We start from the raw sequence: 17,904 nt of genomic DNA, 5'->3' as shown, positions 1-17,904 counted from the left end.
AAACTGGCTTTTCCCAGACTCATGTGACAGTGTAGATAAAGTTGCACAATTGCAGGAAAAAGCATGCCCTTTGTGCTTTTGAATCCAAAATTTTGGACAGCCATAGTAACTTAACATAGGCTCAGTTGTTTGCTAGCTTGAACATTCAATTTTTCCCTGCACACAGAAAAAAATGCTTAACCTCAGCCTGTTGATATTGGGTAGCTTTTCTTCTGGATTTTTATTTTGACATTAAATGTTGCCATAAATCTATGTCACAGCAGGCAGAACACTGGCTTTCTGATTTAACTTTCCTCATCTGATCAAAAGAAACCCTGATCAAAAGAAACATTGCTCTTCCTTGGATTCAAGTTGATTATTTAACCATCACCTATATTTGACTGGCAGCCTTTGTGTATGTTTGTAGAAAGCATTTATTGTGCATGTGTCATTTACACAAAGTTATGTTATGTTTTGCCCCACTCTATAAATTATTCGTTGTTCATATTCTCATGTAGGAGGCACTCAGGAATTTGTTTCTCTGTAGAAAGCCAGTCTTAAAATTAAACTCTGTCACTAGTTCTAGCAGTTGGAACTGATGCCATACAAGGGAGTGTGCTTTGAGTACAAAGTACTAGCCCCATCAAGTGTGAATGGTATGTACATATACAATTTGATATGCACTCTGCAAAAACTTGGATGTTACAGCTCCATTTTCAGAGATTAAATACAGAGTAAGAAGAGACACTGGATGACTTTTGTGGTTTCCTTCTGATTAACAGTAGCATAAAGGAGGAGCATCTCTGTAGAAAATTCCATGTGAAGGCAAATATACTGTACATGTCCTAGTGTAATGTTGCAGGATCCAATTTGAGTCAATCACCAGGACCAAAAATTTAGTCTTCTGAGCTTTTGGACCCATGCTGAAGCCCATCCTTAGGGAACTTCTCTCTCTCCAGAACGTGTGCATTGGGCTGTTCTACATATGTTTAGTGTTTATGGGCTGTTCTGTATGTAGTAATTGGAATGTTGATGGTGGATATTAAGTCATTAGTTGTTGCTTCCTTGTGTACAGCAAACACTCCAATTAACAACTAAAGACACAAAAAACCAGGCACTGATATGAGAAGAAAGCATAGATTAAAACAACAATATAACGGCAAATTTAACAAAATTATAACATGAAAACAAGTGGAGAGTTTTTAAATTTTTAAAGGCAGGACAATGTAACAGATGGAAACTTATCAAAGAGAGATCTAACCTAGAATTAAGGAGGCATTTCTTGTCAGGGAGAACAATTAATCAGTGAAACGGCTTTCTCTAGAAGTTGTGGGTGTTCCATCACTGGAGGTTTTTAAGAAGAGATTGCACAGCTATTTATCTGGAATGGTATAGGGCAGGGGTAGGCAACCCAAAACACTCAAAGAGCCACTTGGACCCATTTCCCACTGAAAACAAAACACTGGGAGTGGCAAAACCTTTTTGATATCTAAAATGAAGCTAACACTGCATATATCCTTTTTTACCTTTATTATAGGTGTATGTACAGATCAGAATAACAGAACTGGAAGGGACCTTGGAGATCTTCTAGTCCAACCTCCTGCTCAGGCAGGAAAGCCTATACCATTTCAGACAAATGGTTATCCAGTCTGTTCCTAAAAACTTCCAGTGTTGGAACATTCACAACTTTTGGAGGCAAGTTGTTCCACTGATTAATTGTTTAAGTGTCAGAAAATTTCTCCTTAGTTCTAAGTTGTTTCTCTCCTTGATTACTTTCCACCCATTGCTTCTTATCGTGCTTTCAGGTGCTTTGGAGAATAGCTTAACTCCTTGTGCTATCTGTGCTATAGATTCCCTAATAAGAATAAGGACAATGGCAGTCAGTCTACTTAGTATTCTGATGCTCTTTTATGCACAACAAGATCTGTTGCCTGCATCCCATTAATTTGGAGTCACATGCAGTGCCATTAAATAATAATAGTTGTGAGAATATCTAACATAATAGAAAGCCAATTATACACTATATTCTATTTTTGTACATAGAGCAATATAAAAGTAGAATCAAATAGCTCACTTTATTTTATATGTAAAAATCTATTCTGAAACAGTCAGGTATGGAGTAGTTAAATAATAAGTTTGTTTGTGTAGAGAAGTCATTGACTTATAGTTAGCTTAAATCAGTGATTCTCAACCTTTCTAATGCTGTGACCCCATAATACAGTTCCCCATGTTGTGGTGACCCCCAAGTGGGTGTGGCCACCAATAAGAGGGAGTAGGACAGCTAGGGAAAAGGGAAAAAAAATGGTGGACAGCATGGTTTGGCGACCCCCGTGAAATGGTCATTCGACCCCAAATGGGGTCCCGACCCACAGGTTGAGAACCACTGGCTTAAATAGTTACTGTAGCTTGTTACTTAGCAAACTATTTAAGGTATGAAAGATTTTGAGACCACGAAGCTCCTATTTGAACTGATTTATTGCCTCCTGGCTGGAATATATGTGGGAAAGGGATGATTCCTTGATTATATGAATATATGCTTTCTTTCTTCTTTTGATTTATTATGACATAAACTGTCAAGATAGCATGAGGAAGATGGTAAAGAAATGGGAGACAACATCTGGAAAAACTTCAGAGGCTGCACCAAATCCCTTGGAGGTTGTTGTATGGCCTGCAGGTCATAACTTGTGCACTCTTGATTTGAGCATCCTCTTGGGTGCATGCATTCCATGTACTCTTATCCAATGCACAATACGTCATGTAGTTTAAGTTGCAAATTGTACTTTATGTACAATTTTATCATGTAATTTATAGGTATTATAAAAGTTTTGTCCTTAGTGTTTATGCTACTTTCCTAAAAGAGACATTTTTGATAATACATTCAAAATAATAGATAAAAATAACATACATACCTAATTTTGTTCAGTAATTAGACTGTGTTCAAAGGCAAACAAATATTTTAATAGATCTTAGTGCAAGATAGATGTGAAAGACTTCCTTTGAAGCTACATCACAACCCGCCAAACCTCTTGTTTTTCAGTTAAAGTATGAAGGCACTGCTGTTCACTGTTATCTCCTAATTCGGGTCATAGACTATTACATTATTTGTAACAGTCAATTCTGCACTTGGAATTTTCAATAAGCAACATTCCTTCAGAATCGTCTACTATTGAAGACATTATTATGTCTAGATTGGTTGGGTTGCTCAGTGGCTGATGGAGATATAATATTAGCTAAAGCAGGTTTATATAAACAAGACCAGTTCTTCTCAACTTGTCCTGTAGAAAACCCATCTATTCCTTTCCCAGCTTCTTTATCTTTGGATATGTATGATTGAAAACATGCGGAGAGCACCAGAGTAAGGAAAACAGAATTACACATTATAGAAGCCAATCACAGGTTATTACATCTGTTTCATAAATAGCCATAGATCCTTTTCATGCCTTTAATCAGTTTCTGGATGCTGACAGATCATAAATGAATATTCAGTCTTTGGTGAAAACTACTTCAGTCCTGTCAGAGACTTGTCTCTGTGGTTATTAAAGAATATAATGACTGGGTTTGCACATCAGGCTATTTTGTAGGAGAGGGTAGAGTGGCTTTGATTCAATCTTGACTCCTGGTGACCACATGCACAAATCCATGGGCTTGTCTTGGCAATATTTTCAGAAGTGGTTTTCCATTGTTTCCAAGCTGAGAGAAAGTGACTGACCCAAAGTCACCCAGTTGGCTTTGTGTCTAAGGCAGGACTACAAGTCAGTTTCTAGTCTGATGATTTTAATGACTACACCAAACTGGTTCTTAAGTCATTGTGTGACTTATTGAATTAAATTAAATTACACTAGGTGATGAGTACAAATAACATCCTAAGCCTTAAACAAGGATTTACAAACTACAATGCTTGGAATCATATAATGTAAGACATATGAAGTTTGGATCCAGTTAAACTGTCAGTTGAACTTCCATCATCTAAGTACAATATCAGGAATAGTTTTGGAAGAAATGGTCTTTCTTCTATGTTATTCTCAAGGACAGAAGCAAAGAGACTGAATGTAGCACCCAGCTATTTAGAGGGGAAAAGGTATAAATCTCAGTGTACAGAGGACAATGTATTCACCTGCTGCATTTTTTCTGAGTGTGAGATGTTGCTTTGAGGGCTCAAGCACAAGCTCGTTCAATTCTATGACTAGATAGGATACATCTATATTTGTTCGGTCTATCAGTTTCCTCTTCAGGCTCTAGAGACAAAATGCTGGGTTGTCAAAAACACACATTGTTAAATACTTTTCCTTCCTGGCCAATAGAACATCTCCCATCCATATAGCTGGATGTCCTAGCCCAGGGATGTCAAACTCAATTTCATTGAGGGCTGCATCAGCATTGCGGTTGCCTTTGGGGGACCGGGTGGGTGTGGCCAGGGTGGGCGTGAATGGAGTGGGTGTGGCCTACTGGGTGGGCATGGTTTTGGCAGGCAGCGGGGCGTTCTCCTCACAACGCTGAGAGATTGAGCCAGGCAGTGCAAAGCTCGCCAACTTTGCATTTTGCTGCCTGCTGAAACTGGGCAGGCTGGGGGCTAGACAGCATTGCACTTCACATCAGATTCACGCCACCCAGCTCAGCTCTTGGTGCTGTGAGGAGAGCGCCTGCTGAAACCGGGCAGGCTGGGAGCTGGGCGGCCTCGCATTTCTTTTGGGGTCAGCCTCTCAGTGCTGTGAGGAGAGTGCCCCGCTGCCTGCCAAACCCCCTCCCCCAGAGCCCATCAAGCTGGATATGTGAAGTAGGTGAGGGCCATTTGCTGGCCACTTCCAGGTGATGGTGCATTTCTTCATTCCTCACAAAGGGTGACACCTCCCCAGCATGCACCCAGGGGGTGGGACCGACGCGGCAGGGGCTGGTTCCTCACTGTTTCCAGACGGCCTTGTGGAGCTAAGACTGAATGTGTTTCAGCATAGATGGCCACCACAAAATTATACATTGGCTCGCAGCCGGCCTGGGCCAGGACCAAGGCAGCGGGGGCCATTCCCTCACTGTTTCCAGGATGGCTTTGCGAGCCATATGAAACCACTTCGTGGGCCACATCTGGCCCCCGGGCCTTGTGTTTGACATGTCTGTCCTAGCCTATCATTAAAAAAAATAATTCTAATAAGGTAACAAAGATACACAGCTACACAAATAAGTAATTTGCCCAGAGCAAGTAATTTTAAAAAAGGGGAATATTAGTTCAATGAACCAACCTAAGCAGTCCTTTATTCCACTAAGTCTTTGATAGTTTCTTAAGAGGGAAAGATGATTCATGTAACACTTCAATAATGCATCTTTCATTTAGACCTATTTTTGTGGTTATGATGTTTTCAAAGGCAACTTAAAATTGGAATCTCTATATGAATTCTTAAGGATTAAAAGGATTTGTGTATAATAACTATTGAGTATTAATTTGCCTCCATTTATTCTGCCCTAAAGCTAGATTTCTGAATGTTATCAAAGCTTCTGTGTAAATATTACAGGGGTATAAACTGTAGCCATGCTGAAAAGCTAGGTTAACTTCTCAGATCCATTGACTTCAGCTCAGCTCTTTGGTTGCAGGGTCTATCTTAGTAAGCCAACACACAATAATGCACTAGAGAAATTTCTTATGAACTTATGCCATGTTTGTGTGACATTTTATACAGTTTGAATACAATGTGCATTTAACACATAGCCCAATCCATATTTTGCCATTTCCTCTACTGGGATTTCAAGAGGCTTTGCTAAAATCTACATATACTACTGCTCTGTATTCCATTATTACTGTACTAGGTTTCACATTCCTAGAAATGTTCTAATCTGGTTGTGAATCTTGGCAGTCTCTCCTCCATTCCCCCTCCCCCCCCAGTAATTTCATTGCTGTTTCCTCTTCATTTATTCCTAGCCATATGCTCTGGGCTAGATTCCTATCCTCAATTTTCTCAACTTCTACATCTCTGATGCCATTTTTCTTCCTTTGGTCTGATCTATTATTTTGCAGTAAGGTGTGCTCTTCACTTGTTTCATTCATTTCATAAATTTTGAATGCCTGTTAAATCATATACCGAATACTAGCCTCTCATACTATCCTTTTTTTTTCAAAAGCCCCAAAGTTGAAGAAAAAACATGACCACTGATGGAATACAGTACAAATGGAGCTGGAGGGCAGGGAAGTGCTAAGTTATAGTCTGTATTATGCAAGAGTTGGATGGGCCACTCTTAACTTATAGACAACATGCTGCTCTCTCTTGATCCCTTTTTCTGTGTCTCCCAAAGCTGTGATACTAATATTTGGTAGCGATCATTTAGTACAGGCAATGTGGTTTCCCACTGAGTCCCAACAGGAAATAAAACAAATTTGTGTGTTCTGTCCTGTATCAGCTTAAGACAAGTAAAGCAAAAACACAACCGCCAAGAACAAGGAACATATTGACTTGACCCTCAATATACATCATTATGTCACCATCGTGGCATTTTCATTCCTTGCCCTCTAAAAAAAATGTTAAAATTATAATTCTGTCATCCAAAAGGTATATCTTCTCAGTGTATAATGAACATTGTTAGACTGAAAGAGTTCCAAAATTAAATAAGAATATTTATTTTCATTTAATGTGAACAGTCTTATCAATGTGCTATTAATTAGTTAATTTACATTAACCACTACTCAGAATTGATTAAATGCACCATTTCACTTATAACCATATACTGAAAAAGAATACAGATTTGCACATGCAGGAGTCTGTCTGAATTGCTTTCTCTGCCTTTTAAGACAGAGACATGGCGTGGATAATGAGGAAAGGCTGCTCAGAATACAGAATGCTCAGAGCATCCCTCCAAAGTGGAAATCCAGGATGCAGTATAAAGAGGTATAATATAAGGAAGATGCACATTTGGATAATGACACTAAGCCAATATTTCTAGCAATTATGTGAAATGGCCCTTTTCAGATAAAGCCATGCAAAATGTACAGTCAGGATATCCATGCACAACTGCTGTTGGCTGTAATGCCCTTAAATAAACAGGTCATCTTATATTGCTTATTAGTAGTATCTGGCATCACAGCAGTTCATCAATTCATTCAGAGTTGTTGTCTACACTGTGGGTGGGAGTTATTCCAAAAGCTGCAACTCTGCAGGGGTTTTTCCTTCATGTCTGTTTCCATAGGAGCCACTAAATCTGTTTCCATGGAGATTGTGATGATTGTTTTGAGTTCAACTATAGTGAAAACAAATGAGGAAAGGGACCTACTTGAAAAGGCTTGTGAATGGGAAGCATGTAGCAGAGGCAAAATGTTGGAAGAACCCAGGCTAGCCTGAGATAATAGTGCCACACTGGAGAGGAGCAAAAAAAGCCAAGGGAGTAGGCCCAATAGGAGTAAGCATGATCACTTCCATCATGCCTAAGGATTACAAATCGAACAGTAAATTCTGCATTTGTTAAGCCTTCTTTTTAATCTGGAAAACAAAATAAACCTCCAAGCAATTGGGTAAAAGGAAAAAAGTGGTCCCAGTAAGGCAAAGAATATGAGTTGAGAATCCACAAGGACAAAATAAAGAGCCATAATTCTTGTAGAGAAATACGATTTGGCAATAGGGAGGGCACATCAACCCAACATAGATCTCGGAGGCACCTCTTTTATTTGCTTGCTTACTTCCTTGTTTTATAATTCTTGCTACTGAACTGCAAACTTTTCAACTGTAAAAAGGTACGAAAACACAATAAAACTTGCTATGTGCCCTTAACATAAACCAACAGCCACAAAAAAAGATAAGACTGCAGACAGGAGGAGGACAGATTCTGCTAAAGTGTAATCCAGAAAAAGGGCAGAAAAGGGTATGACTTGGTGGCAAGTCAGATAGCTATTTCCTTGGGGCAGCTGTCTTTTTGATCTTCCTGTTAGGCTGATGGGCATTTCAGTTGCTTGAATTGTTAGGGTATAATTTTGCAGCCAACTAAAAATCTATCTGCATTTAGAAGTGGGCATTTTGACTTACAACTACTATGTTTATTCTTCATAGTAAGGAGACTGTCTGACAAAGAAATAAACAGCTGCAACCTGCAGCCCTGTGCATTAGTTCTCAACATCTGCTGCAATACCCTAAGAAACCAACTCCACACTATTATCTTAACAAAAACTATTTTAACTAATTTGCCAGTTTTCTTTAAAGAGAAATATTAGAGGTCTGACTTGAGACAAGGCTTGGATGGAAACAGAAAATTTATATGTAAATACTGACCAATAAAAAGGCTAATTGTGTTTTCACCTTATTTTCTTTTTAAGACATCCATTTGAATAGAACTAGATACAAACCTGATCTTTAGCTGTATGCTGCCTCCTGGTGTCCAAGGCTGCTTTGAGTTTTGGTTTTCTGAGAGTTTGGCTAAATACTGTGGACCTCATGGGAAACCTTGTTTATATTAATATCCACTCTTGTACTGAGCAGGCACAGACATACCATTATTTTACAATTACCAAAGACAACACATTTGCTTCTGACAATATTTTTTCTGCATCTAATTTCTATCTTCTTAAAAATATAAAGACTATCCCAGGATTCGGATGTGTATCATTTTGCTTTTAAAATGTCTTTTTATATATTTGGCCACTTTTAGACTTTAGGGAGACAAAATTATTAAAGAAAGAGAAGATAATAAAAACATTTCATCTATGCTGAGAACGTTCTTTCCTTTGTTCAGGTTTTCCCAAATCCAGCTATTATTGCTGCTTCAGCAAAATATGTTTAAACAATCATACCTGATTTGTCAGAGAATACACAGTGGACATGCAGAGATGTTGGAATTATTGCTTTGGAGAGACAATGTAGGTAAGGGAGAATGTCACTGCAGGAGAAGTGAAGCAATTTTATTCCAGCTTTCTTCAAACCGGTGGTCTCTTGGATGCATTTGTCTGAAATGGTATAGAGTTTCCTGCTTGAGCAGGGGGTTGGACTACAAGACTTCCAACTCTGTTATTCTTTTATTCATTGAGAGAGGCAGTGCTTTTTTTGTAAAAAAAAAAAAAAAGTGCCAGAACTCACACACGTCATACAACCCACCTTGCCCACCCTACAAGGTCCCATCCAAAAAAGGTTCCCGGAACTCCATTCTGGGCGTTCTATGAGAAAAAAAGCCCTGGAGAGAGGCCATATTAAGTAGAACTTCTGGAACCAATTATCTAGCATATCTGAAATAAGCTGGGGAAATCAAGCTGGGGCTGTGGTCACAGTTGAGATTTAATGGGTTATTCAGGTTTATATTATGGATGCATAACAGGCACCGAGCAAAATTACTTCCCTTTGCATTCTTCTTTAAATTTCAGCCACATCTAAATAACACAGAATAAATCTGAACTAATGTAGGCTTCATTCTGGAGAAGTTCCAGGGCTCCTATTAATCTAATTGAAAATTAACTATTTTTGTTGCCCCATCAGAGGGCAGCAGAACATATTTTTCTGCAGCTGAATCAGCCTGACTCTTCTCACAGAAACATTATCTTTGTGCACATCTCTTTTGTGAGTCACTGTGCTTCTATGGTATCCATTCTATGACCGTACCCACTTTTTTAAGTATTTCAAAATGTTCAGGACTTCTTTCTAGAAACCTCCACCAAGTTGAGATTACAAGGTGTTTTCTCAAATGCTTTTCTGAAAAAGAGAAAGAAATTAACTAGAAGGGAGAGAGTGCAAGAGTTACATTTAACTAACCTTGGCAATGTCCTTTATCTTCACTAGCCCATTGGTAAGTTGATACCATCTCTGAGAGGCTCAACTTGTCCTTTCAATAGCTCATAACTGCCCAGTGTGTCAGTCATTGCTAATGTCAGCCTGAATTCCTTCCTGTTCCTTGGATATTTTTCATGCTCTTCATTTCTCATGCATGCTGCTTTCCCTAAATTGTGTTTGGATTCAAATAGTGCATTTCTTCATAAAGTTCTGCAGTTTGTAGAGGTTCTCTTAGGCATTTCATAGGCAGGTTGAAATCTATGGCAGATGTTCTCCCCCTCTTAAATATTCAAGTCATCTTTAAATAATGTTTGCTACTATCCAACAGATACTGACAATTGTTAGTGCAGTTTTTCCCAAAGAAAAAAGATCAGTGAAGCAACAAGCAGCAGCTTTCAAATCATTACCACAGAGACTAAAGACTCTGAAGACTGCCCTATTACAAAAAACTGAGGTATTTCCATTTGAAATTTTAAAAAAGACACAATTATTTAGTTTACATTGTCCCTAATAAGGAACACTGATGAAATAGCTTACCAAAAATTTAAAATATTATAAAGCAATTGAGATGATAGAATTTATCATAGGTCAGTGCAGAGGATTTCAAATTGCTGACCTGCTCTTTAAAAGGCAATGCCACTCTTCTGAGAGCAACAGTGACCCTGGTGCACAAACAGCATTCTTTCTTTGGTTCAGTCTCAGCATGTTTTGTCCACTCCTAACAAGCACTAGAGGATAGGACAAGACCAACAGCATCTCCAGTTGGGTCTGTGATGGCAATATAAAGCTCAATATCACCCTGTTGATGGTATCACACCTTTAACTAGATATTTCATATACATATGAAACAGTAAGGGGAAAGGATTGATTACCATGGCACCCCAAAAAGGAATGGCAATTGGGGAAATCTCTCCTATTAGAATTGCCCAGTACAGTAAGGATGGTACAATTAGAGAACAGTACCTCTGGATCTTCAATCCACATGGGCAACTTGGAAGGTTGCTACAGTCAATTGTAAAAGCTTCCAACATATCTGATAGACTAACCCCATTTAGTTCCCAACACAAGTCATCCACTGCAGCATGTAATGCTACCTTCATACCATTCTCAGGCATGAATCCCTACTGCTTGGGGATAATTTTATTAAGAGCATGTATTGTCTCCTATTGCCAGAATCTAAACAGACAATTAAGTGGAGCTGCTTGTTGGAACTTTGGGAAACTTTCCAAGTTTATTTGGATGAATTATTTGTGGAACTTTTTACTCCATTTTTTCTGCCTGCCTTGCTAGCTCTTGAAGAGAAAGAATTCTCTGGGCTTCCTCCATCAAACAATGCAATCTTGTTGATCTTTAGAATCTTCTGTGTGTCTGTACCTACCCTGTGGAACAGCATCCACCCAGAGATCCAGATAGCCCCAACCTTGTTAGTCTTCTTAAATCTCCTGGCTGTTTCTCTAGGCATTTGGATCTGGTAATTAGATTATGTAGTTTTTGTTTCATGGGTTACTGTTTAACTAGGGCATAATGGGTTTATACTCCTATAATGAGACAGGCAGCTTCATTAATCATATAAATAAGTACAAATATACATATCCATCCTTTGGAAAATCTTGATTCACCAGACACCTGGATAGAAACTCTTAAAAGGTTTGCCTTATAAAGGCCTTGGAAGAGCAGGTTATCCTTAACTGGATCAAACTACAATCAAATGTAATACCTCTAGTTAAGATCACCACATAATTTCTCTAAGACAAACATAGGGTCTAACATATGACTAGCAGGATGTACTAAGCCACATTGCCAAAAAGGCTGTGAACTATTTAGCTTTCTCTGACCGACCTCCATAGACCCCATCACTGGCTGGTGAGTAGGCAGCCATATAGATTGAATAAATAATAAAGAGCCCAAGACAAGTTCAAGAAGCCTGAAGAGGGATCCAAATGTATAGTAGGGCGGCTTGTACACTAGAATGATACTCCACTTGCCCCTAAAGCCCAACTTAACCTTAGAAGCAGCACCCCTGGTGACACATTTTTCTTTAAGATCAGTACCACTTGCACCTCTGACTTTAAGTCTGTGATTGCTCCAAGATCCAAAACCCTGGAAAGGCAGATCTCTAAAAGGTAATATCATTACTCTCACCCAACTAGATCATGGTAATATATGATACAGATCATTAGGATCTGTATTGGTGCCACCAGGCTGAAAATAGAGTTCAAAACCATGTTGCTGATCCCCCAACCCCTGGAAGGTCCCCCCTATCCTGTGCTTAGATAAAGGTCAGATGGAAGTTTGGCTATTGATATAAACAGTCATAATACCAACTGCAAAACTTTCCATTTGGCCTGTATCCAATCCAGTGGTTTTAAATTTAAGGAATAAGTCTGCTGTATAAGATCATAAATTCAGACAAATTTATGGGCCGATTTAAGCTTCATGGAAGAAAGTTCATTATAGTACTTGATTACAGCAACTTCAAATAATGACTCATATGTATTAATGGACCGTGGCAGATTAAATCATTTTCTGATCACCTGCTATTTTGAGATGTAATGCTTACTAATTAAGTCTATTCACATGTTCAGGTTTCAGATAGCAAATGCAGAAGTTGGGGGTCTATACATTCCTATATTACTTCATAATTTTGTCCTTTAATTCCTCCTTTTTTAAAAATCCTGCTAGGTTAGGAGTCCAGGATAATTATTATTTATATGGTTTAATTTTGCCCATTCTATCCCCCTAATATTTCCATCTGGAACTTTGGACAAGAAGAAATGGTTATGTATGTATATCAGACAAAGATATTTCCAATTGTTCCGTTCCTTCCCCAATATAATTTTTTCAGGTTGCTTTTTTTCAATGTAACTTGATTATTTTCCTGAAAAATGGATTGTTTTCACAGCAGAATAATATGGGGCTTAAGGGACTGTTTTTGATATTGATATCAATATATTTTCCAGCTTGGCATTTATGAGCTTTTTGTTTATTTATTGGCCCTGATTTGGAAATGTGTTATGGTGATTAATATCCTGTACCAGGGAGACCTGAAGTCTGTTTCTACCCAACCATATACTCACTGAGTGACTTTGTGCCAGTCACTTCCTCATAGTCCAAGGATTCTGGGGGAGACACCATTAAAGCTCCATTGTGCATCCAGAGAAAGCAGGATATAATTGCAATGAAGAAATAATCAATGTAATAATTTGCTAATGAATGTTTTTTTACATAGTTCAGCATCACGAAGAACAGGGAAACATTTTTCTCTGCGCAACCCTGTTAAAATTGTGCAACGTGGCTGAGGAATTTTGGGAGTTGAAGTCCACAAGTCATAAAAGGGCCAGGTTTGAAGACTCCTGATTTAGATCTATTTAGGACAGTGGTTCTCAACCTGTGGGTCAGGACCCCATTTGGGGTCGAACGATCATTTCACGGGGGTCGCCAAACAATGCAGTCTGCCATTTTTCCCCCTTTTCCTTAGCTGTGCTACTCCCTTTTATTCTATTGGCTTTTGAAAGCCAAGAGAATAGACTCTCTTGAATAGAGTCTAATTCTATTGGCTTTCAAAAGCCAATAGGAATTGTCCAGGCTGTCTCTGCCCTGCTGAGCCCGCCAAAAGTCCCATTCTGCAAACGGTGCTGCACCAGTTGAGTAGTCCTCGACTTACGACCAGTTGAGTAGTCCTCGACTTACAACCAGTTGGGGGGTCGCGGCATTAAAAAGGTTGAGAACCACTGATTTAGGAGGAAGTAGATTCCAGAACATTCATTCTGATATAAAATTTCAGTCTTTATCCTAAGTGGCATGATTTACAATTTCTTTTCACAAACAGTTCATGCAGCTGTTGAATCATGCAGTCAAGGAAGACTGAATATAGGACTAGCTGGCAGAATGCTTATAAGCCAACAGTGAATTCCTTATTGCAACCACAAGAATATGATATACATTGGATATATGAAACACCTGACTATAACATGGTTTGGTTTTGATTTGGCATGTTGTGTGAATCCTGACATTGTAGTATTTAAGCCATAGTTTATAGAATGTTATGTGAACCTTATCTTTGTAGTATGCAAACCATGTTTATAGCAGCCAGCAACTATAGCTTATTCTCTACCTTGTGGTTAAATTATGGCTCAGCACAATGTATGAACCTATTATTTCAAAACTGTACAGTTAGATTAGATTTCTTGTTCTTAGATCCTATTGAAATAAATGTAAAAAATGAATTATAACTTCAATCAAATTTATTTCAATGGGAACCAAGTGCTGATAATATGTGGCACCTCCAAACTATCAGACTTTCAGCTTCCCAAGTTTTCTATTTTAACTTGAAAACGTAGATTCAACTGATTACTGATATTTTAATTGTTTTGGGGAACTGAATGAGCAGAAGCATCTTTGCATGTATGTGAGTTTGTACCATTTGCAAAGACCTGACAGCCAGATTGTGTCCTGCCCTTGAGCCCAGTGACTAAGCACAAAAATCTGCTAGCAAAATCAATGCTTATTTGCATAATGTTTCCATGCTCCCTTGATTTCAACCTAAACACCCTCCTTTTTTTCTTATAAAAAATGAGTAAGTTTCTGACATTTTAGTAATTCCATTTTTTTCAGTATTATTGACATGTTGACTATTCTGCATGAAGCCTCCTTTGCATCCATACCCTTCCTCCACCACAATGAAATCCCAAGAATGGGAAACAGCTGAGCTATCCCTTCCTTCCAATGAGGGAACTGGCTGCCCTTGAAAGATAGGGCCACAACTGGGGATAGGTTCTGTAGCTATAGCTGCAGTTTGAAACAATTTTCATGAGTAAAATGTCCGTGAATAAAATGTCACTCGCAAAAATAATTCAGGCAATATCACAATCGTAATGACATATGATCAGTATATGGTCCAAATATTAGGATTATACTCCCTATCTTGAACAGCCCTCAATCCATTTTAATATTAATATTAATATTATTATCCTACAGTTAACCAAATAAAGGAATTAGTTTCATAGAGTTTGTCTCTTGTTCTGTGACTTTTTCTTTATTAGAGAACAAGGACTTCATGGGCATAAATCCAGGGCTCCGTGGAGGAGAAAGAGTAAGAGGAACGCCAAATGCCATCAGAGTTCAGTGAAGCAAGTATGAAGTAAGATGCGTTACCGCCTAAAGAGGACGGAGGCACCCCATTAAGTCCAGAGTCTAAAATTACCCAATTGCACCACCCATGAAGGAAAAAGAATAGGCGGCCGCGGCGTGCTTAAGAGCAGCCGTAAGTGAAAAGAGGCGATCGGGCCAGTACAGCTCAAGCGCTCGCTCTTCCTTGTATCCCGGCAATTCACCCAGCAGCAGGCTCAAGCCTGGGCGGAGCTTGATCGAATTTCCTCCCGCTTCGGCTCCTCCCAGAAGCCGGAGCCTGGTAAAGACAGCTCCGCCGGGGTGTTTCCTAGTTCAGCGCTCGCCACTCGCTCGCTGCTTGTCAGCCGCACCTTGGCGTTCCGCTCCTTCTCTCGCTTGGAGCTCGGAGGTCTCTTGCTTGGAGCCCGGAGGATGGTGCTGCCCAAAGAAGACCACGCCGCCAGGCTTTACCGGGCGCCGCAGGAGCTGGCGCGGGAGGCGCATGTGCCTTCCTTGGAAAAATACCACGAGCTTTACCGCCGCTCGGTGGAGGAGCCCCAGGGTGAGTGCCAGGCCGTGGTGGGCGAGGTTGGCGCGCCTTTCCCTGTCAGATTCGGGGCAAGCTTCCAGGCCGCTCACAGTTGCCTGACTTCCTGACCGTGGCAGGCGGGATGGGAGGCGAACTGTGGCTGGGGGGGGAGGGGGGGCAAGAGAAAGACGCTTGGAGCAAGAAGCCTCCGTCCCAAGGGCGCAAGACCCAGCTCCTCTCCTCTCCTCTGCTACCATGTGCTTGCATGGCTGTCCTCTTCCTGCTCCTATAGGGTCAGATTGGTGGTTGCCGGTCCTTTTGATCGGATGCAACAGAGTCCTGAAGGCAACTGCCCCGGAACTCATCCGTTAGTTGCAGGTGGGCAGTCCGGGCTGCGAAGCGGGTTTCTCAGCTCTCGTGTGTGAGCAGCAAGTGTCTCCTAGCATCTCTGCTAGAATTACTTTGCCGGGTTGTTTCAAGTAGGGGTGTGTAGGGAGGAGACAGGACTTCTCTTGTCTGGCTCCGTGTTAAGTTTCTGAAATTACAACTAGCGACATGTTAATTATTTGTCCAAAGAGAAGAAAAACAATCTATTGTTCTATAAAGTAAACACTACCTCACCAACCTGGACCATAAAAACCAACTTCCTATTATTTAACTTGTTATGCTAAAAAAAAAGCAGTTCAGAGTTAGACATGTCTAAATGTGGGTGCACTGTAATCCACAAATGTGTTTTCTTCTGGAAATTGGTTACATCAGATTATGAAATAGGACAAGCAGTTTGGAAGCTTCTATAACCTCTGGCATAGGTTTTCTGTGCACAATACTTAATACTAATCTCATCAGACTTCTCTCCCCCAGTGTATAACAATATGTAATTATGTGTCATTTGCTTCCTTATACAGTTGCTTATCTAAATGAGCTTGACTGTATTTATGTGCTAAATTCACAGAACTGATGCTAGCATTACCCTCCGGAGGGGGATAATGTAGTTAGATGATGTTGCATGTTGAAGTAACATCCAAGTGAAAGATGACAATACACTTCCAGCTGAGCAGCAGAAATGAGGGAAGAACTTCAGTCAATTTACAGTATACCATGAGTTCATACTGCGTGGATCTTGAATACTGCAATAACCATTGCCAGAATAAAGGCTTATTCACATTAGTCCTCCAGTATTTGACTCAAAACAGTGCCTATATTATATGTTGTCAGTTCTAGTCTGTCAAAGATTTGCCTGAGGTTATAGCATTCTCCTGGTTGTAGCAGGTTTTTTGGGGGTGCCTTTGGGTAAGTTTTTGACTCCTGGTTGCTGTTTGGACAAGTTCTTTCAGTTTTCTTGGCAATGTTTTTTGGAAGTGGTTTGTCATTGCTTACTTCCTATGGTTGAGAGAGAGAATGCCCAAGGTCACTCAACAGGCTTTGTGACTAAGGTAGGACTAGAACTGACAATCTCCCAGTTGCTGCCTGAAGCCTTAACCACTACACTAAACTGTCTTTTGCAGCAAGATACTAACTACAATTGGGTGCCAACTTTTTAGCAACAGGTAAGTAGAGAAACCCATCACCCAGGTTTTAACATCTAGATCAGTGTTTCTCAGCTTTGGCAAATTTTAAGATTTATGGGTTTCAATTGGAGGATTACTGTACCTCAGCAACATTGATTTATAGGACAACTCCCCCCCCCCAAGATGTTACAATATTTCTACCATATTGTCTATGAAGGCTGTGTTTGCAACAGGTGGTCCTTATTTAGTGGCTGCTTCATTCACAACGTTGATGAAAAAGTAACTTTGTGACCTAATTTTGCATTTATGACCTCTTCAGCTTTGTAAAGCAAAGGAAAGCTAAAGTAAGTTTGTAAGCATAATAGTTGCAGTTTCACTATTTTTCTTAAAAATTGAGTTGCTGGTTCTAATTAGGATTGCTAAATGAGGACTACCTGTATAATGAAGAATGCTTAGTTCAAAGTTTTATTACAGTTGTCTGATGGTGTGGAAATAAAGAACTGCTAATGTTATGACTGGAACAAACTATTTTTTAAATACAATTATATTAAAAGTTTTAAAGAGAAGATAAAACCAACAAAAATATAGAATAAAGAAAACAAAGAAAAAGACCAGAAAGAAAGGAAAACAGAAATAGAAGCAGTTTCTAATTTCCTTTGCAGCAAATACAAGTAGTCCTTGACTTAAAATCATTTGTTTGGTGACTGTTTGACGTCACTGGCATTTTAAAAAGTGACTTATGACTGTTTTTCACACTTACCACTATCCCCATGGTCACGTCATCAGAATTTGGATGCTTGGCAACTGATTCATTTTTATGATGGTTGCAGTGTCCCAGGGTCATGTGATCACCTTTTGTGACCTTCTGACAAGCAAAGTCAATGTGGAAGCCAGATTCATTTATCAATTATGATACTAAACTGCAGTGATTCACTTAACAACTAGGGCAAGAAAAGTTGTAAAATGGGGCAAAATTCACTTAACTGTCTCTTAGCAACAAATTTGGGGCTCAGTTTGGTCATAACTTGAGGACTAACTGTACAAGTATGATTACAAA

General features: G+C 39.5%; 2 protein-coding genes across 5 annotated transcripts in view; both read left to right on the top strand.

Annotated features, from left to right (window-relative positions):
• Positions 1-14,872, top strand: part of SOGA1 (suppressor of glucose, autophagy associated 1) — a 104,090-nt gene extending 89,218 nt beyond the window's left edge. For all 3 annotated transcript variants that reach the window (XM_039319174.1, XM_039319172.1, XM_039319175.1), the window contains exon 16: positions 14,744-14,872. In XM_039319174.1, the coding sequence (XP_039175108.1) occupies positions 14,744-14,829 (86 nt within the window). In that variant the 3' untranslated portion in view covers positions 14,830-14,872. The remainder of the gene's footprint in view (positions 1-14,743) is intronic.
• Positions 14,873-15,214: 342 nt separating this feature from the next.
• ACSS2 (acyl-CoA synthetase short chain family member 2) overlaps positions 15,215-17,904 on the top strand; it is a 51,911-nt gene continuing 49,221 nt past the window's right edge. For both annotated transcript variants that reach the window (XM_039319179.1, XM_039319178.1), the window contains exon 1: positions 15,215-15,372. In XM_039319179.1, coding sequence (XP_039175113.1) covers positions 15,243-15,372 — 130 coding nt within the window. In that variant the 5' untranslated portion in view covers positions 15,215-15,242. The remainder of the gene's footprint in view (positions 15,373-17,904) is intronic.

This window comes from Crotalus tigris, unplaced genomic scaffold, assembly GCF_016545835.1.
Source record: "Crotalus tigris isolate CLP2741 ecotype Arizona unplaced genomic scaffold, ASM1654583v1 scf7180000022411.5474196:2289641, whole genome shotgun sequence".
NCBI lineage: Eukaryota > Metazoa > Chordata > Lepidosauria > Squamata > Viperidae > Crotalus > Crotalus tigris.
This window is presented reverse-complemented; position numbering and strand designations above follow the sequence as displayed.